The sequence below is a fragment of the Lonchura striata genome, chromosome W, assembly GCF_050655825.1.
Source record: "Lonchura striata isolate lonStrDom1 chromosome W, ASM5065582v1, whole genome shotgun sequence".
NCBI classification, from domain to species: Eukaryota; Metazoa; Chordata; class Aves; order Passeriformes; family Estrildidae; genus Lonchura; species Lonchura striata.
The window spans coordinates 42,933,332-42,954,192 of NC_140743.1; the positions used below are offsets into that span (position 1 = coordinate 42,933,332).

The window sequence follows — 20,861 nt, forward strand, 5'->3', positions numbered from 1 at the left end:
TTTTTCCCTGGTGCCTCAGGAGCTTCTGCCGGCCACGTGCACCGCTCCCATTGCCGCTTTTCTGGCGAGCCCGGTGGGTTCCTCAGCCCAGCCCCGAGGCCACAATGCTCTTTCAGAGGCTCATAATGGAGCCATTGAGAACGCCGAGTGATTTGGAAAGCTCCCGAGCCGGGAGGAATCTGCGCCTGTCGGGGTTGAGTCACGCCTTGGCAGCGGCCAGCCCTGCACAGATTTCCTTTTTTTTTTTTTTGAAGTGCACTTTTCTTTTCCAGATCCACAGACAAGGGACCTTTATCAGCTTTCGACTTCATCTCCGCCCCAGAAAAGCTGCACCCGGCCCAGTCCTGCCAGAGGAAGCTTCCAGAAGGTCTTCATCTGGGGACTTGGAGCTTCCAGTGGCTGCACTCTCATCCCAGCTGGAACTTTGTCCCCAGGCCTGCTTATCTCCAGCCTGAAATTCTTTGGCTGCAGCTTCCCCCGTGGATGTCAGCGCCCTCCTGCCTGCAGGACTGAGGGATCCACTCCAATCTCTCCGCTGGCAGGTGTGTGAAAGCCTCTGGTTTCTCTACCTTTCCCTGTGCTTTGTGGTTTTTTCCTTAGGGAATCTTGGTGCTCTGGTGCTGCCCGGTGGAGAACACACCACACATTCCTTGAGCCCTCACAATGCCCACACCCATCCGGGCCCAGGCTGGATGGAGCAGAGGGGAAAAGGCTCCATCCGTGACACCCTCAGGCACTGGGTGCTCCAGGGATTCTGCATCCCTGGGCCATCCCCAGCGAGGCCAGGCTGCTCCCTCCATCCTGCCGTGTCCTCTGGGAAAGCTGCTGCTGCCAGCTCCCTTTCCTCACTGGGAATTGGGAATTAGGGAATGGGCCTGAGGCGGGGCGTGGGGAGCGCCGATGGGATCAGGCACAGATGGGAGACACGGAGCTGTCAGAAGGAGCTGGGATTGGAAAATGTTATAATTGGGATGGTAAACAAGTTCACAAGGACCCTATTGAGGCAAAGCATTGCCATGGTAACCGCCCAGAAAAGTCTGGGAATGAGGAAGGGACGGATCCGTGGGGGCAGCCGAGGGAAGGGGCCGGGGGCTCTGCGCTGTGCTCCACGCCTGCCCTGCTCCCCAGGGATGCCCTGCTGCCCTGTGGCACGGGGCTGGCAAGGGCCCTCCGTGGTGCCCATGGGCAGCAGGCACAGGAGCATTCTGGGGTGCCCTGTGCAGAGCTGCACTCCTTATCCAGAGGGGCCTTCCCCCAGGAAATCCTGTCATCGTGCCAGCTGGGAGCAGCACAGAATATCCCCCTCCCTCTGCAGCCATGGCTCCCTGCCCTGGCATCTCCCGGGCTTCGGGCAAGAGTGGGATGGGAGTAAACAGTGAGTAAGAGATCCTGCAATGGAAGCAAACTTAGCAACTTTGTACTCCACACCGGTGTGCTTAAAGCCTGATTTCATTCATCAGCTACTTGTCTTTAATGGGATAATGCTCCACGTTCCAAGATGGATGCAGCAATTTTCCTGACTCCAATAAAACGATAAAATTTGTTTATAGGCCAAAAGAAATGTTAAGGGCCCGGGGCCACTGAGAGCCTCAGAACAAATCTTTTTTAAGTGGCAGGGCTGCAGCCCAGGGCAAGGGACACCAGAAGGGGTTGTCCCCCAGGAGTTGCACAGCTCATTTGGGAAGAGACCCTTGAGATCCAGCTGCTTTCTTCCTGGAAATGAGTGGCTTTGAGGTTGGACTTTTCCAGAAGTGGAGGGAGTACACGTGGGCACGGTGCTGTTCAGCCAAGCACCGCGAGCCCAGATTTTCCATCCCTCTCCGAGCTGCACAGCAGCACTATCCATCATTTTTCCAGAGGCTGCAGTGCCTTCCAATCCCAATGAATTGCTGGGACAGATCTTTAATAACAACCAGCCACCAAGACGTGGGAGATTTCATCTATTCTGGCACAATCCACACATCAGCCGACTGGTGCGGGACCATATGGAGCGCTCTCCGCTGAATTTGGTGGAGTTACTGGGGTGAAACAAGGAGGAATTTTGTTGCTCACGCTCTTCAATTATGCTGTGGATTGGATTGGATTGCACAGCAAACTCCAGGAGCTCATCAGCAATCAGCCCTGAGGAGCCATCCCTGAGCTGGGCTGTGCCAGCAAACCCTCGGAGCGAGAACTGTGCTGGGAGCCCCTCCTGGAGAGAATTTCGGGGCTGAGCGCTGCCCTCGAGCTGGGCACGAGCTGGGCACGGCCCTCAGGCTGTCACCCTGGGCACCAAAGGGCTGTGAGGAGGAGCAGAGGGAAAAAAAAATTTTACACTGGGAGATGGAGGAACCCGGCCTTGCTCATGCACACAGAATCAAGGAATGCTTTGGGATGGGACAAACCTTAAAGCTCATCCTGCTCCCACAGCAGGGACACCTTGCCCTGTCCCAGGCTGTTCCAAACCCTGGCCTGGGACTCTAAGAGGGATGGGGAGTTCCCAGCCTCTCCAGCCAGCCCAAACTTGTGTGCCTGTACAAACCCTTCCCCAAAGACCACAAGCACTCTTTCTGGTGCCTGAGACCTTGTGGAGCACAACATTTCTTGTTCCAGAGGAGCCAAGACGTGAAGAGGCAGAGAGGGATTCCTGCTCCTGCCTCTCGGAGCCATCAATAACAGAGCGGTTCCCATTCCCATTGCATTATGGCTAATAATGACTTATGGATAAAGCCACCACGTCCTGTGCAAAAAGCAGGATCTGGGCTGATTATTAGAGGCTCAAATCAAGAGATTGATGCCCAAAGCCAGCCTAATTAGCGGGAGTCTATTGGAGAGGAAGCTGAGCATGCTGCTCCAGCGCTGCCAAATGAAATTAAGGCCCAATTATTGATAAATGAAGAGTGGTTTGTGCTGGAGCCCGGCCTGGAGTCGAGGAAATGCATCTGTCACTCGGGCTGCCCGGGAGTCACTCATGTGTGACACGGCATCCTGCGCCTTCCCTGCGCTGCAGCTGCAGCTGCACGCTGACTGGAGCTGCTGCCATGGCAGCGCAGCGGGGACACGGAGCTGTCCCTGCACGGGACAGCAGGGAGAGCACCTGGCCTGCTGCTGCCCTGTTCCTGCTGCCCTGCTCCTAACCAGATGTGTGGCAGGAGTTTATTCAGTGCATTGCCACAGGCGAATGGAAAACAGAGTGCCGAGTTCTTCGGGAATTCTGGGGCACAGGGTGGCCAGGCGTGGAACCCTTTGAACCCACGGCTTCAATGACAAGGGGGGTTTAGGTGGGATATTGGGAAGGAATTCCCAGCTGGGAGCGTGGCCAGGCTGTGGGTTCCTGTGAGTGAGCAAGGCCAGGTTGGACACTGGGGCTTGGAGCACCCTGGTCATGGCGTGGAACCAGCTGATCCTCAAAATCCCTTCCAGCTTAAAGCATCCCATAATCCCACGGTGATTCAAACAGCCCTGGCCGAGCTCTTGGCTTCAGAGGTCCCAAAATACCGCTGAGGATGTGGGATCACGCCTTGGGAGGTGCCTTTTCTCAGCAAGCACCTGAGAACAAGCCGGGAACAGGCTGCTCCTTGTCACAGGTGTCAGCACCTCCCCGCTGGGACCCGCGGCTTTTCATACCCAAACGTTTTGGGAACGTGCCCCGTTTTTAAGTAGGGCAGGGAATGAGTTCACCTGGAAGAGCTGCGGATCCGTGCTGCAGGGGCTCCGGGTGGTTCTGGCCGTGCCCGCAGCCCGGCTCTGTGCGGGGCTGGCACCAGGGCTGGCACCGGGGGCCAGGGCACAGCTCCCGCACACACAAGTGCCTGGGCTGCTGGATGGAGTAGCACTGGGTTTAGGGTCTGGGACACCTCCTCTCGCTGCCAGGACGCTTGGATTTCCCTGGGATCTCACACAGGGACTTTTCCCTCCTTTCCAAAGAATCCTCACTCCCCAAATGGGGTACTGATCGAACTTGCTGCCCTGGATTTAAAGCATTCCCATCTGGAGCATGTTTTTCCTCCTGACGTTTCTCCCAGTCCCTCCAAAGCAGAGCAATTATCCCAGGCTTCTGTTCATGGGCACTTCTCCCCCCGGAGCAGCAGCGGGCCTGCAATCGAAGCTACATTTCAAATATTAAAAACAACAATGAAATGTAATTCCAGCTACTCATCCTAACTCGATTTGGGGCTGCCAGGAGAAGCCGGCTGCCATATGGAGATGTGCTGGCCATTCCTACACCAATCCCTTCCCATGGATTGCTGCTCTCCAGGGCAATTCTTAGGGATTTCATCCCTTTGCATCCCCTCTGGGAGGATTCCAGACTCAAGGAAAACAACCTGAGCTGCAGAGACACAGCAATCACCGAGGGAAGGAGCTGGAGCCCACAGTGGGGTGTTGCAGCGAGATTTCAACGCTCTCAAACGGCAGGTTGGCTTCTTGATGCTCTTACATTCCCACCATGACAATGAAGTGATCTGAGCACCCTCTGGAGCTCTGCCCCAGGGTTTGGAGCTGGGCTGGGGAAGCTGTCCCTGCCCAGGGAAGGAGGGTTTGGAGCTGGGCTGCTGAAGCTGTCCCAGCTCGGTGCCCAGGATGCTCCGCAGCAGGAGCTGAAGCACGCTGGCTGTAATGTGTTATGACACAGATCAGCTGTTGTTTTCCAGTCTCAAAGGAAACCTTGTGGAATCTCATGCCTTTGACTGGATTAAATTAGCTGCAAATGTTGTCCTTTAAACACAAACTCAAGGCCTTTCGCTGGAAAACAAGGATGGCGGAGCCCGGCGAAATCTCTTTCAAGCCATTGTTTCTTTGGAGCTGAGGTTTACCTTTGGTTCCCTAACAAAGTAAATTAATAAATGAAGGGGTAGCAGAGTTGTTTCTATAGCAATCCCCATGGAAACATCAAAAATGCCACAAACACTCATCCTCAGCCTCCAGCTCCCAGGAGAGCACAGCTCAGGGTAAAACACAGCCTGGCTTGAGCCCAGCTCCTGGTGCCTTTTCCCCTCAGCGGCTTGCATGGCCACAGGTGCCCAAAATGAAAGTTTTCACTCTGAGCCTAGTGACATTCCTCTGGGAAGTGTCCCTGGGAGGAGCTGGAGCTGCTCATGCCATGCCACGGGCTGCCCTTCAAGCAGAGCCATGACCTGGCCAGGGCAGAATGAAAATTCGGGCGTTATCCCTGAAGTGGAGCTTTAGTGAGTGCAGTGAGGTGGTCCCAGGGCTCCATCACACCATTGCTGCCTGGCACGGTGGGCAGGCCCTGGCACAGGGGCCGGGCTGGGAGCAGCCTGGCATGCTGGCAGGGCTGGAATGGAGGGCTGCAGGAGCAGAGCACGGAGCAGGGCGGGCTCTGGAGGACAACCACATTCCAGGGCCAGCATCCGGCCGGGATGGGTCTGGCTCCCGCTCGGGGCTGACAATTAGGCCGTGCAGTTCATATTTTTACAGCTGTTTTATTAATAACACATCCAGAGCGTGCAGCCAGCATTTGTTGGAGACACCTCAGGAAAAGGAATGATGTAAATAACAGATGGATGAGGAATAGTTTCACAAACAGGCACCGAGATATTCCCATCTTGTTTGGGGAGAATCTAAATAGACAGATTGGAGAGAAGCAGGCGAGTGAGGAGAGGAGAACTGGGACTGGGCGTGGAGGAGCTCAGAGGTGCCTGGGGAGCCCCAGATCCTCGGGATGGTGGTGTCCTTCAGGGTGGGGGTGTGGAGCAGCAGCTGAGCAGCCTGTCCTGCACACCCCCAGCCTGTCCTGCACACCCCCAGCCTGTCCTGCACACCTCCAGCCTGTCCTGCACACCCCCAGCCTGTCCTGCACACCTCCAGCCTGTCCTGCACACCTCCAGCCTGTCCTGCACACCTCCAGCCTTTCTTGCACACCTCCAGCCTGTCCTGCACACCTCCAGCCTGTCCTGCACACCTCCAGCCTGTCCTGCACACCCCCAGCCTGTCCTGCACACCTCCAGTCTGTCCTGCACACCCCCAGCCTGTCCTGCACACCTCCAGTCTGTCCTGCACACCCCCAGCCTGTCCTGCACACCCCCAGCCTGTCCTGCACACCCCCAGCCTGTCCTGCACACCTCCAGCCTGTCCTGCACACCTCCAGTCTGTCCTGCACACCTCCAGCCTGTCCTGCACACCTCCAGCCTTTCTTGCACACCTCCAGCCTGTCCTGCACACCCCCAGCCTGTCCTGCACACCTCCAGCCTGTCCTGCACACCTCCAGTCTTTCTTGCACACCTCCAGCCTGTCCTGCACACCTCCAGTCTGTCCTGCACACCTCCAGTCTGTCCTGCACACCCCCAGCCTGTCCTGCACACCCCCAGCCTGTCCTGCACACCCCCAGCCTGTCCTGCACACCTCCAGCCTGTCCTGCACACCTCCAGTCTGTCCTGCACACCTCCAGCCTGTCCTGCACACCTCCAGCCTTTCTTGCACACCTCCAGCCTGTCCTGCACACCCCCAGCCTGTCCTGCACACCTCCAGCCTGTCCTGCACACCTCCAGTCTTTCTTGCACACCTCCAGCCTGTCCTGCACACCTCCAGTCTGTCCTGCACACCTCCAGTCTGTCCTGCACACCTCCAGCCTTTCTTGCACACCTCCAGTCTGTCCTGCACACCCCCAGCCTGTCCTGCACACCTCCAGTCTGTCCTGCACACCTCCAGCCTGTCCTGCACACCTCCAGCCTTTCTTGCACACCTCCAGTCTGTCCTGCACACCCCCAGCCTGTCCTGCACACCCCCAGCCTGTCCTGCACACCTCCAGTCTGTCCTGCACACCTCCAGCCTTTCTTGCACACCTCCAGCCTGTGCTGCACACCTCCAGCCCAGGCTGCCTGCCTGGAGCCTGGCAGGGTCTCAGTGCCAGCTGCCGGCCTGGAAAGGGTTAATGGGGATCGTTCCCACACCCCTGCCCGCCTTTGCCTTTAGTGTCCGGGGATTCTGGGCAGGGGACAGGGACAGGGATGGGACAGGGACAGGGACAGGGATGGGACAGGGACAGGGATGGGACAGGGCAGCAGTTCCAGCTCCAGGGACAGGGACAGGGACAGGGATGGGACAGGGCAGCAGTTCCAGCTCCAGGGACAGGGATGGGACAGGGATGGGACAGGGCAGCAGTTCCAGCTCCAGGGACAGGGATGGGACAGGGATGGGACAGGGCAGCAGTTCCAGCTCCAGGGACAGGGACGGGACAGGGATGGGACAGGGACAGGGATGGGACAGGGCAGCAGTTCCAGCTCCAGGGACAGGGATGGGACAGGGATGGGACAGGGCAGCAGTTCCAGCTCCAGGGACAGGGATGGGACAGGGATGGGACAGGGCAGCAGTTCCAGCTCCAGGGACAGGGATGGGACAGGGACAGGGACAGGGCAGCAGTTCCAGCTCCAGGGACAGGGACGGGACAGGGACAGGGACAGGGCAGCAGTTCCAGCTCCAGGGACAGGGATGGGACAGGGACAGGGACAGGGACGGGGACAGGGATGGGACAGGGACAGGGACAGCGATGGGACAGGGACAGGGACAGGGACAGGGCAGCAGTTCCAGCTCCAGGGACAGGGATGGGACAGGGACAGGGACGGGACAGGGACAGGGACAGGGATGGGACAGGGACAGGGACAGCGATGGGACAGGGACAGGGACAGGGACAGGGACAGGGCAGCAGTTCCAGCTCCAGGGACAGGGATGGGACAGGGCAGCAGTTCCAGCTCCAGGGACAGGGATGGGACAGGGATGGGACAGGGATGGGACAGGGCAGCAGTTCCAGCTCCAGGGACAGGGATGGGACAGGGATGGGACAGGGATGGGACAGGGCAGCAGTTCCAGCTCCAGGGACAGGGACAGGGACAGGGATGGGACAGGGACAGGGATGGGACAGGGACAGGGATGGGACAGGGCAGCAGTTCCAGCTCCAGGGACAGGGACAGGGACAGGGATGGGACAGGGACAGGGATGGGACAGGGACAGGGATGGGACAGGGCAGCAGTTCCAGCTCCAGGGACAGGGATGGGACAGGGACAGGGATGGACAGGGCAGCAGTTCCAGCTCCAGGGACAGGGATGGGACAGGGCAGCAGTTCCAGCTCCAGGGACAGGGACAGGGACAGGGACAGGGATGGGACAGGGACAGGGATGGGACAGGGCAGCAGTTCCAGCTCCGAGGGCCGCTCAGGTTTCCCAGAGAAGCCGTGGCACCCCCGCAGTGTTGCGGGCAGCCCCAGGGCACCGCTGCCGGGATTCTCCCGGCTCCGGGCGCGACATTCCCACGCACACGCCGCCGGCATCCCGAATCCACAGGTAGCGACGCTCCGCCGTGCCCCGAGCGCGCCCCGCGGGGGAATCGGCTCCCGGAATAGCAGCAGAGGTTTGGGAAAGCAGAGAGAAGAGCGATGGAGGCAGGAATCCCAAACAACAAAGTGTGAGAAATCGCAGCCTCGCACGCCTCGCCTGGGAGCACCGCGCTCTCCCGGGGGAGGCGGCTGCCTGTCGGTGCCTCGGGAGAGGCTCTTTCCTCAAGCAGAGCCCGCCGCGGAGCTCAGCTACTCAAACTCGAGGGCCTTTTGCAGCCCTGGTGTCACCATCCGCTTTTAGCGGGGTGTCGTGATGGTTCCTTAGCCGATCCCAAAGTGCAAAGGGCAAACAGCAGGTTAATCACAACAAATGCACCTTTATTAAGGGCCAAAACAATAAATGACATAGTGGGGTCAGAAAAGAAATTTAAAAAAAGGATAGAGAGAGAGAAAGAGAGAGAAGGGGGCATGGGAATAGCTACCAACACAGGCGGAGTCCTCGCTGGTCCGGACGATGGGGATCCGTCTTGTTGTGCTGGGGAGAGTCTCCAAAGTTCTACCTATCCCAGGGGTCTAGTTATAGTCCACAGAGGGAAAAGGGGGGAACAGGCAGAACAATGAGAGTCTATTGAAATTGCTGTGGGGGAACAGGTGTATCTACACAAAATCATCCAGGCTGAACAAACACAATGAAGGATAAGTCCATTGAAGTTACTGGAGAAGAACAGGTCAGGTCATTCCCCCCCGTCCCACTGTTTGTGGTTGGGGTCTCAGTCTCAGTCCTTGGGGAGAGGGTTCTTGATCTCCGTCTGTCACGGTGGTAGCGAGGCAGATGAGGGGTCTTCAGTGAGAGACCACCAGAGTCACCCCAGCAGTTCATTCAGCTTAAGGGTGGAGAGTGAAGCAGGAATTGCAGTAGGCCACTCGGTGCTGGGTCTTCGCCAAATCCTTGCCAACTCCTTGCCAAGTTCTTGCCTGGCCTCGTTGGAACAGCCAACATAACGGTGCAGCAGCTGCACCTGCACTGTTGCCTTCTCCAAGCTGGAACTGCAGAGGGGAAGGGAAATCCTGCTCGTGGCAATCGGCAGGAAAATGAGTGAGGGTCTTCAGATGGTCTCTTACACCTGGTCACCCGAACAACGGGGATGGAACTCATCGGGCAGCAATTAGCACCTCTGACATTTCCTGTGCCTCCCCACCCTGCGACTTGCTGCGGGTGGGATTTCAGGGAGAATTCCTCCTTGGAAAAAAGGTGGTGAGGCGCTGGCAGAGCTGGAATCCCCATTCCCCGGCAGGATTTAACTGCGCCCTGTGAGACTCTGTGCTGTTGGGGGCTTGCTCCAGCCCCAATTCCTGTGATTCCATAAGATTCTAGGAGTGTATCCTGGTAGTGAAATCACATTTGTGCACTTCCAGCTGCAGGCATGGAAACTTCCCAAACTTCCTGCTCGGGAAGGATCCCGGGACAGTCAGGAATTCCAATGGAGGGAGGCAAATTGAGAGCAGGGAGTCTGAGGAGCTCCGTTTGCCGAGCTCATAAATTTAACAATTATTATTGTGTTGCCCTTTTCCAGGAAAGGGTAAAGGAGATTTGTAGGAGCACTTAACACGTGTAAATCCCCACCTCTTTAAGGCAAAGCAACGAGCTAAATGGGGCTGTAAATATCCTCTCGCTGCAATTCCAGCCAGGCTTTATCCTAAGGCCTGAGGAAGCAGGCCTTCTTCCAGAGCCTCCAAACCAGGAGTTTGTGAGGGACATGGGAGCACGGCATGGTTTGTGCTGCTTCCCCAAAAAGTGGGATCAGCTCCCGGGCTGCCACGCTTCATCCTCGTGCCAGGGTCAGAACCCACCTGCGGCTCCTCTTTCTTCTTCCCCGGGCCTTGGGCAGCGAGGCTGGCAGTGCCAGAGGAGCCCAGAGCCTTTCCCTGCAGATCCTGAGACTCCCAGGGGATTCCTGAGGATCCCAGAGCCTTTCCCTGCAGATCCTGAGACTCCCAGGGGATTCCTGAGGAGCCCAGAGCCTTTCCCTGCAGATCCTGAGACTGCCAGGGGATTCCTGAGGAGCCCAGAGCCTTTCCCTGCAGATCCTGAGACTCCCAGGGGATTCCTGAGGATCCCAGAGCCTTTCCCTGCAGATCCTGAGACTCCCAGGGGATTCCTGAGGATCCCAGAGCCTTTCCCTGCAGATCCTGAGACTCCCAGGGAATTCCTGAGGAGCCCAGAGCCTTTCCCTGCAGATCCTGAGACTCCCAGGGGATTCCTGAGGATCCCAGAGCCTTTCCCTGCAGATCCTGAGACTCCCAGGGGATTCCTGAGGATCCCAGAGCCTTTCCCTGCAGATCCTGAGACTCCCAGGGAATTCCTGAGGAGCCCAGAGCCTTTCCCTGCAGATCCTGAGACTCCCAGGGGATTCCTGAGGATCCCAGAGCCTTTCCCTGCAGATCCTGAGACTCCCAGGGGATTCTTCAGGAGCCCAGAGCCTTTCCCTGCAGATCCTGAGACTCCCAGGGGGTTCCTGAGGAGCCCAGAGCCTTTCCCTGCAGATCCTGAGACTCCCAGGGGATTCCTGAGGATCCCAGAGCCTTTCCCTGCAGATCCTGAGACTCCCAGGGGATTCCTGAGGATCCCAGAGCCTTTCCCTGCAGATCCTGAGACTCCCAGGGGGTTCCTGAGGATCCCAGAGCCTTTCCCTGCAGATCCTGAGACTGCCAGGGGATTCCTGAGGATCCCAGAGCCTTTCCCTGCAGATCCTGAGACTCCCAGGGGATTCCTGAGGATCCCAGAGCCTTTCCCTGCAGATCCTGAGACTCCCAGAGGATTCCTGAGGATCCCAGAGCCTTTCCCTGCAGATCCTGAGACTCCCAGGGGATTCCTGAGGATCCCAGAGCCTTTCCCTGCAGATCCTGGGGCTCCCAGGCGATTCCTGAGGATCCCAGAGCCTTTCCCTGCAGATCCTGAGACTCCCAGGGGATTCTTCAGGATCCCAGAGCCTTTCCCTGCAGATCCTGGGGCTCCCAGGGTTTCCATCCCCTTTGCCCCCGGTGTCACTTGGGTGTTTTGGCTGGCACACAAAGGCCCTGGGCAGCCCCAAATCCTCGGTGCCAGCTCCCAGGGCCCTGCCTGGCTGCTCCTTTTAGGATTCCTGTCAGAGCTGCCAATTGAACTCCACTTGTACCAGGGCGCGAGGACGGAGAAATGAAAAAATCACATTTGGCACGTTTAATCAGATAATTATTTTTAAGGGAACGAGCAGGAATGTTAAATACATTTCCCCGTTTTTTTTTTTTGGTTTTTTTTTTCCCCATCTGTTGAGGCTGACGTGCAAGACTGGGGCTGGAGCAGCGAGGCACGTCTCCTGATGAATATTTCAGGATGAGCCGAGGTGCAGGACAGCTGGCTGCCACATGTGCCCCGCTGCTTGCACCTGCAGAGGCAGGAAAGGCAAACCGAGGGATGGGAATGCTCCTGCCCCTCCAGGGGTTTCCTTTAGGGATAGCATTCCTGGGAAATGGGCTCCTTTGTTCCCTGCTCCTTTCTCCTGTGTCCCTGTGAAGAGTTCATAAGAGCTTCTCTCCCTTCCAGAGGAGGATCCCTCATTCCCAGAGACCCCGAGGCAGGAGCGCTGAGTTTCCTGGGAAGCCGTGTGTTCCTAAGGATCTGTCCCGGCCTGGAATCCCCCATGGATTTAGGAAGCACCCAGGGTAAGCTGCTGAAAAAGCTGCTTTTCTCCAAGTTTTGAAGTTTGCTTTTCCCCCAGCCACAGGAACGAGTCCAAACCCCTGGACGTGGAACAGGCAACATCTCCTGTTGAATTTTTGCCGTTGCTATGGCGATTGATTAAATAAAATAAACCCCCCCCTCCACTTGTAAATTCCAAATCCTAATTGTACTGACAACAATCTAAATGTGGTTGGAACAGTGAGTCACACTCCAGATTCCGTGTCTCGAGCGGGGCTTCATTTCCATCTAACAAGGCAATTAACCGTAGCGCTGTTAATTCCGTGCCGTTTGATTAACAAAAACGTGCTGGGGAGCCTCAGCACCTCCGCGGCAGATCCCCAGCCCGGCCAGAGCCACACCCCTGGCTGCTATGCAGATGTGGCCAGCCCAAATTGGGCCATTAGCATACGGTATGCAGATGTGGTCATTAGCATACAGTATGCAGATGTGGTCATTAGCATACAGTATGCAGATGTGGCCAGCCCAAACCTGGACATTAGCATACATTATGCAGATGTGTCCATTAGCATACAGTATGCAGATGTGTCCATTGGCATACAGTATGCAGATGTGGCCAGCCCAAACCTGGACATTAGCATACATTATGCAGATGTGGTCATTAGCATACAGTATGCAGATGTGTCCATTAGCATACAGTATGCAGATGTGGCCATTAGCATGCAGTATGCAGATGTGGCCAGCCCTCAGTGCTCAGAGTCCCCTGCGCTGAGCTGTGGTGGCTCAGCCCAGCCCCGGCCAGGGCAGGAGGAACTTCTCCCACCTTCCTCCCACACAGATCCCACAGGATCCCGAGGAGCAGCTGCAGCCACCCAAAGCCTCTTCCCCAAAAACAATTTATTTCCCAGGCAGCAGGAGATGGAAGCCAGGCCAGAATTCCAGGTGGGAATTCCATCCCAGCAGCTCCCAGACGGGGACGGTGCTGAGGCAGCACCGGGATGTGATGCTGGGTCCCGTTCCCCTTTCCTTCCTCCTCCTCCTTCCTCCTGGAACTGATCTGCACTCTTTCTGGATGCAGATCTAGCTCCAGACAAATGGCATTTCCTCCTCAATCCCTATTCCCAAGCCTGTGGACAAACAGAGCTGAGTCCCTTGGAGGGCTGGACTTTGGGATTTGCCCCTGGGATGAGGGAAAAGCAGCTGGAGCTCTGCAGCCCCGGTGCCACGTGCCGAAGCTGTTTGCCTCTGAATATAGATTACATTTTTTTCCACGGCGAATAAACAAATGCATAAAGATGCATTATTTCATAAGCATAAAAAAACCCTGCTGCAACTATAGTGCTTTTCATTTGTTTTTATGATTACTTGTAATTAATTAGCATCAAAAGAAGATTATCAACATCGCTAAACCCCGAGATTGTAGCGGGAAACGCAGCGATGATGGCGCTGCTTTATCTTTCTATTAAGGTGGGAAAAAAGGAAATTACCCTTTTTTTATTTCATTTTTTAACTCTGCCGAGATTGAAGTGTCAGCACAGCCTCAACGTGCACCAAAATGCACAAAAAAGAGAAATAATCTTCTCTAATTACAAGCTCTGCCGGGACCAGGCACATCAATATTTAAGGCAGTTGAAATTGTTATTAAAGTTAGGTTTCCAAAAACCTTTTTCCAAGCCACGTTTACATTTTATCCAGCAATTTCTGAGATCTCTGCTCGTGCAGCTCATCAGAGCCCTGAGAGCCATAGAGCAGAGGCTTTTCCAGGGGAGCTGGAGGCTTTGGCTGGGTTCTCAATGCCCAGCCCCAGCCCTTGCCCTGCCCTGGGCACCCAAATCCCACAGACGAGGATCTTCTCACCCTCACCCTCCTCTCCTGGCGTGGAGGACTCTGAGGAGAGCAGGGAATGCCTCCTCCTGTGTCTGCTGCCTCAGGAGCAGGACAGAACCTGGCATCCCAGACACTCCTTTCCCTTCCCGAGCAGCCCTTTTCCCGGGAAATGCCACATCCCAGTGCCGCCTCATTTAATGAATGATTCATTAATGAAGGGCCAAATTGACGGGCACGGGGGGGGGTCCCTCCCATCCTCGCATGAAATATTAACGCAGCTCTCGTGCTCAGCACCAGGCTGCACCCATTAGCTGGTGTTTGCATATGCATGAGGGCTCATAAATGTTGAAGGAGGCAGAGAGAAGCCCGCGGCAGCAGGCGGGCGGAGCCAAGGTGCGTTTACAGCCCTGAAAAGGGTTGGCTTGATGGGGCAAACCAGCCAGACGCTGATCCCAGGAAACGAGTGGCAGCCGTGGAAACTGAGGCAGCCACTGTGCCGACCTGGTTAAAGTCCCTGCTGGCAGAGAGATGCTCATTATTTACCTCGGGCCTATCGATAATCAACTGCTAAATGAATGTTATTAAAGAACATTTTCCTGCCTGTTAAGTGTAGCCAAAGCAGGACAGCGATTCCTTGGCAAGACAATAAAAGTTCCCTTTCTGCTTACTGGATGTTTTCCCCTCCGCAGAGCAGAAATCACATTTTGTGTGAAGTGCTCATCCTTACTCTGGCAGTTATTTGAATCTCTGCTAGTTGATATATAAATGCTTTTTATTGATTTGTATTGTGCAGCGCCGGGAATTGAATCCAGCGCCGGGAGCGAGGCGGCTGAGAGGAGCAGCTGAGGGGACATCAGCATCTTCCTCAGGTAAAGGCGCCTGCACACGGGACTCACCTTGCTCAGCAGCTCCAGGAGCTCAGACCGTGCATTCCACTCCCCATTTCCCCATTTCTCCAGGAAAAGCCAGGGGTTGAGCCGTGCTTTGCCTTCCCAGGGGGCATTTGCTGCTGGAGGGGCTCAGGGCTACCTGCCCTGGGTGATGGACCCGTCTCTGGAAGGGAGGAGTGGCCCACACGGAGGTTTGGGACTTTGTTTGCTCCCTGGCACCGGCAGCAGGACAGGCACTGCACACACTCCCCGTGTCCCCCTCTTTGGGGCTGACCTGTGCCTCTTCCAGGCTTCTCCCAGCCCCTGGGCCGGGGAGATTCTCCTCTGGCTCTTCTCTCTGGGACCTGCTCCGCCGGGCTGGAGACAAACAGGCCAAGGTGGGATTGCTGCAGGATAGGGCTCAGAGCACAGCAAAGCTTCACACCCGAAAATCACCCGGCAAAGGCCACATTGTTTCCCTGCTGGGAATGTGTTCCCACTCCAGGTAATGCGCTGCTCATTACACAATTACCTCAAGTGCTTCACAATGCATTAATTGCTGCTTGATTTAAACATTCCCCCATCCAGGAGCCCACCTCTGTCAGTGTGACAAATGGCAAGGAGGCAGCGGGGAAGCTGCAGGTTCCTCGGGCCCTCAGTGAGACCCCTGGCATCAGCTGTGGGATGCCCTGGGGCACAGCTGATCCTTTTGGCACTCACAGTACCAGGCACAGGCTCGCAGGGTCACTTTAGGCTGGAAAAGGCCTCCGAGGTCCTCGTCCAGCTCAGGACATTGTGTCATGCCCTGGCACCGTGGTGTCATTTCAGCACTATTTATAAATACCAAAACAAAGGCATGGGCAGGAGCTCGGAGGTCACAGCGGATTCTCCGTTCAGCGGGGACAGGATTTTGCCCGAGGTGCCTGCAGATGTTCCGGGATGCCCCAAGGCCCTGCGGATCACCGGGAGGAGCTCCACTCATCCCTGCAGAGCTTCCTTCTGCCTCTGTCCCATGGAGCTTCCAGTGGTGCTGCTGGCAGGGACCATCAGTGAGATCTCCTCCAAAGCCGTTGGGAGCAGCGCTCCTCTCCCCAAGATGGGAACCAGCAGGTTTAAAATAATAATAAATTAAGGCGGGGCCTTAAATTACCAGAGCTTGAGGAGCTGGCACCGGGAATTCTCCCATCCAGACTTTATATAATAGGGCAGCTATTAATCAGGAGTGGAGGTCTGCAAATATTTGCCTGTTTCCATAGCGATGGGGAGCCCACACACACAATAAATACCTTTTCCCACATGCGTTATCATCGCTGCCTAATCATATAATCACCAAGCCACGGCTCAGGCGGGGCTGGGAGGAGAATAAACACCATTAATTAGCAGATTTATAAACCAGAGGAGGAGGAGGAGGTGGCAAACGAGGAGCGGAGCGGAAAATGCGCTTCGGAGCAGGTTCGGGCCTTTCTCGTTTCTCCGGGAAACTTGGCAAACTCTTAATTAGCTCACCAAATCCTCTCCGTCTTCTTCCAAAAATAAAACTCCTGACAAGCGTTCGAACCCACCAAACCCACATTTCAGTACAAATAGAAAGCCACGGCGGGGAAGTGTCGGAGGCATTGCTTGGAAGGAGGGGAAGTGAGATTTTGGCATCGCTCGGGAAACACGGCAGAGCTGGTTCCATTGTCTGGAGCTTTGTGACAGAGCAGGGAGCACCACTCAGCCAGCCAGCAGCTGGGGGGTGTGCGGGCAGGGGCTGAGCCAGCCCCTCCTGGAGCTCCAAACCCCCAGCCAGGGTGGCACGGCCGGCCCGCTCCATCCCAGAATGCAGCACCCGCACCCAGAGGGGCTCCTGGGGTTAAATCGGGTGCTGTTCGTTCCCCATTCCCTTCTAAAGCCAAATGGAATTCCGTGAGCCAGGCAGCAAAGTATGAGCAGTTGCTTTGCTTTCCAAGGGCCAGGATTGAGCCCTGATTTCCAGGGATGAAAGCACCTCTGGCTGCTCCTGCTGCCAGGGTGAAGGAGCCATTCCCAGGAACATGGAATAAAGCGTCCCATGGTTTGTGCCAGGCTGGGAAGTTTGTGGAATAAAGCATCCCATGGTTTGTGCCAGGCTGGGAAGTTGGTGGTGCCAGGGTGAAGGAGCCATCCCCAGGATCATGGAATAAAGCGTCCCATGGTTTGTGCCAGGCTGGGAAGTTTGTGGTGCCAGGGTGAAGGGAACATCCCCAGGAACATGGAATAAAGCGTCCCATGGTTTGTGCCAGGCTGGGAAGTTTGTGGTGCCAGGGTGAAGGAGCCATCCCCAGGATCATGGAATAAAGCGTCCCATGGTTTGTGCCAGGCTGGGAAGTTTGTGGAATAAAGCATCCCATGGTTTGTGCCAGGCTGGGGAATTTGTGGTGCCAGGGTGAAGGAGCCATCCCCAGGAGGATGGAATAAAGCGTCCCATGGTTTGTGCCAGGCTGGGAAGTTTGTGGACTAAAGCATCCCATGGTTTGTGCCAGGCTGGGAAGTTGGTGGTGCCAGGGTGAAGGAGCCATTCCCAGGAACATGGAATAAAGCATCCCATGGTTTGTGCCAGGCTGGGAAGTTTGTGGAAAAAAGCATCCCATGGTTTGTGCCAGGCTGGGAAGTTTGTGGAATAAAGCATCCCATGGTTTGTGCCAGGCTGGGAAGTTTGTGGAATAAAGCATCCCATGGTTTGTGCCAGGCTGGGAAGTTTGTGGTGCCAGGGTGAAGGAGCCATTCCCAGGATCATGGAATAAAGCATCCCATGGTTTGTGCCAGGCTGGGAAGTTTGTGGTGCCAGGGTGAAGGAGCCATCCCCAGGGAACATGGAATAAAGCGTCCCATGGTTTGTGCCAGGCTGGGAAGTTTGTGGAATAAAGCATCCCATGGTTTGTGCCAGGCTGGGAAGTTTGTGCTGCCAGGGTGAAGGTGCTGCTGCGGTGCCAGCCGGGCACCCCGAGCCCGGCCGTGCCCTGGGCGTGGCTCAGGGCGGATTTTGGGAATTTTGGGAATTTTGGGACGGCCCCGCTGCCTGGCAGAGGCGTGGCCACGCCCCGTCCCCGCTGACATCTGAGTAATGTGCATTTCGGCGGCGTGACAAGCTCATTATGGAGCATAATTGCGACGCAATCTCCTGGTAAACACTGGGTTAAACCCCCTGGAAGATGCTTGTTCCTCTCGTTATTAATTAGCACGTGTCCACTCCGCCAGATCCGGAGCCCAAACTTCATTTGTTATGTTCAGCCAAATGCATGAGTAGCTTTGGAGTAATTATTTTCCAACATCATCTAATACCTCTCTGCACATCAATTAAAAATCCTCTTAACAAGGAACTGCATTTTGTTTGAGATCAAATGCCTCGTCCAAAGCTGTATCAATCATGTAGAGCTAATTAGTGGGTCTGCTTTATATCATTTGTTTTACTTTATTATTCTATTATACACTTCCTAATGAAACCAATTGAACGATTTTGAAATCTTTGTTCAATTAATTGAAGGCTTAAAGGCCAGCTCCCTTTTTTTTTTTTTTTTTTTTTCTTTGGGGCTTTAAAAAGCGCGGACACGCGGGGAAAGAAAATTCCCTGCATGTTCTCCATCTATTTCTTCTCTGGGGTTTTAAGGTTTCGCCACCGTTTCGATGTCACTCGAAGCCACCTCGTGGCTCAGCAGCCCCTGGAGCTCCTCAGGGTGCTGGGAAGGGCTCAGAGCTCCTCAGGGTGCTGGGAAGGGCTCAGAGCTCCTCAGGGTGCTGGGAAGGGCTCAGAGCTCCTCAGGGTGCTGGGAAGGGCTCAGAGCTCCTCAAGGAACTGGGAAGGGCTCAGAGCTCCTCAGGGTGCTGGGAAGGGCTCAGAGCTCCTCAAGGAGCTGGGAAGGGCTCAGAGCTCCTCAGGGTGCTGGGAAGGGCTCAGAGCTCCTCAAGGACCAGGAGGGGCTTGGAGGACCCAGGGACAGGAGCAGGGTGGAACCAGCAGGAACCTCCTCACAGAAAATGGAACTCAGCAGCTGGAAGTGCCCGGGGAGGGTTGGAGCTCGCCAGCATTCCCGGGGCATTCAGCGTGGCATCGATGCCCCCGAGAGCCCCTGGCAGAGGAGCAGGAGCTCCGTGTGCAGCCAGGTTGCCCGAGCAGCCCCTTTTGCAAGGCACCATGAACGCTTCTCAGCTAAATCAAACTGACAAAGCAGCAGATGCTGAGGGGCTGGCAGCAAATGGACCACGTTTCCTTTTTCATACGGAGAAGGAGGGGTAAAAATAAGAATTGACTTTCGCATGCCGGCACATTGCTCGGGAGGAAATCAAGGGATATTATAGAAGCATTGGAGCAGAGGGAATTCAGATTTTGACCTCTCTCGAAATCCGGGGTCCCTCGGTGACCCCCCTGCCTCGGGGGGTCTCGCTCAGGAGGGAAAAGGCAGCGGAGGAGCAGCAGGATGTGACCTCTGCCTCCTCATTTTCCCCCAAAACGTGGGGACGAGGGGACAGCCCTGTCTCCTCACGGGGGTTTTAGGGACAGCAGCTTGAAGAACCCGGAGAAAGGGTTCCCTCTCCCTGGCCACGCAACCTGGGATCCTCTCCTTCCCCTCGGCCATCTGGAAATTCATTTGGAGCAAAGTGTAAAGGGAGAACATTTTCGTGCTCGAACCCTGTCCCGTTATTTAATTGAGTCCTACAAAGAGCAGGGAGCACGGAGTCAGATGCTGGAGAGAGCTCGAGAGGCAGCGAGGACATTGTTCTGCTCCTCTGAAAAGCCAATTATTTTCCTTCAAGTCCTTTAGTTTCAGGGGTTGCTGCAGTAGTTGCAGGGATAAAAGTGGGAGCCTTTCATCTGGAGGATTCGAGTGCCAGTCCTCCAGGCAGACCAAAGCCACACGGAGTGGGTTGGCTTCTTTTCCTCCTTAATGCATTATTCTGGAATTGGGATTATTAAACATTACTGAATGGAGAATTTACATTTGAAGCATTGACGGCTGATTAATTTTTTTTTTTTTTTAACAAGGAAAAAAAAAAAATCACTCATCATCAAAAATATAAATGAAACCTTTTAAGGGAATCTCCAAGGAAAAACACAGTGGTTGCTGTTTTCCCTGACTCTGGGGCTCCTTTCTGGAATTCTGCATTAAGGGGGAATTTCCGTTGAGTTGCCAAATAAAATCCAGACTTCAGTCCATGAAATCAGGAAGCTGGGGGGTGTGTCCCACGAATCTCTCCCAGCAGGTGCCAAGGAGCTCCTGCACATCTGCAATTGCCCATCTCCTTGGCAGTGTCCAGCGCTGACCTGGAACGGGGCTCCAGCCTCGGGCACATCTGTACCCAGCAGTGCCCATCAGTGCCCATCTGTACCCATCCATACCCTTTAATACCCATCCCTACCCATCCATACCCATCTGTACCCATCCATACCCATCCAAATCCATCCATACCCATCAGTGCCCATCAGTACCCATCTGTACCCATCCATACCCTTTAATACCCATCCCTACCCATCCATAGCTATCCATACCCATCCATACCCTTTAATACCCATCCCTACCCATCCATAGCTATCCATACCCATCCATACCCATCCAAATCCATCCATACCCATCCATGTCCATCTGTACCCATCAGTGCCCATCTGTACCCATCCGTACCCATCTGTACCCATCCGTACCCATCCAAATCCATCCATACCCATCCCTACCCATGCACACTGCCAGGCAAACTTCACAACAGCACTAGGGATGACTACACAAATGCAGACAGCAGCCAGACTGGGCGAGGTGGTTTATGAAGCAGTCATGTCCCAGCTGGGCTTTGCTGTTCCGTTGTGCCCGTTGCCCTGGGATGGCAGCGGTGGGCACAGGGCGTTCCTGGGCTTTGCTGTTCCATTCCCTTGTGCCCGTTGCCCCGGGATGGCAGCAGCGGGCACAGGGCGTTCCTGGGTTTCACTGTTCCATTCCCTTGTGCCCGTTGCCCTGGGATGGCAGCGGCGGGCACAGGGCGTTCCTGGGCTTTGCTGTTCCATTCCCTTGTGCCCGTTGCCCCAGGATGGCAGCAGCGGGCACAGGGCGTTCCTGGGTTTCACTGTTCCATTCCCTTGTGCCCGTTGCCCTGGGATGGCAGCAGCGGGCACAGGAACAGCTTCACCTGAGGGATTGAAGGCACATTTGGGCGATTAGGGGCTTAGCCCTAAACCCGGCTCACATTCCAAACTCCTAATTTCCCCAAAATC

The 20,861-nt window shown here is 55.6% G+C and overlaps 1 protein-coding gene across 5 annotated transcripts in view; it reads left to right on the forward strand.

The window, feature by feature from the left end:
* Positions 1 to 20,861, forward strand: part of LOC110481843 (uncharacterized) — a 75,664-nt gene that overhangs the window by 36,455 nt on the left and 18,348 nt on the right. For 3 of the 5 annotated variants that reach the window (XM_085571417.1, XM_085571420.1, XM_085571419.1), the window contains 3 exons: positions 273 to 542; positions 11,853 to 11,971; positions 14,569 to 14,644. Coding sequence is in view for 3 of the 5 variants with exons in the window: in XM_085571420.1 (XP_085427546.1) it covers positions 273 to 542; positions 11,853 to 11,896 (314 nt within the window). In the remaining 2 variants the exon portion in view is untranslated. Of the gene's footprint in view, positions 1 to 272; positions 10,922 to 11,852; positions 11,972 to 14,568; positions 14,645 to 20,861 lie in introns of those variants that run through there. The other 2 variants (XM_085571418.1, XM_085571416.1) reach the window with 2 other exon arrangements.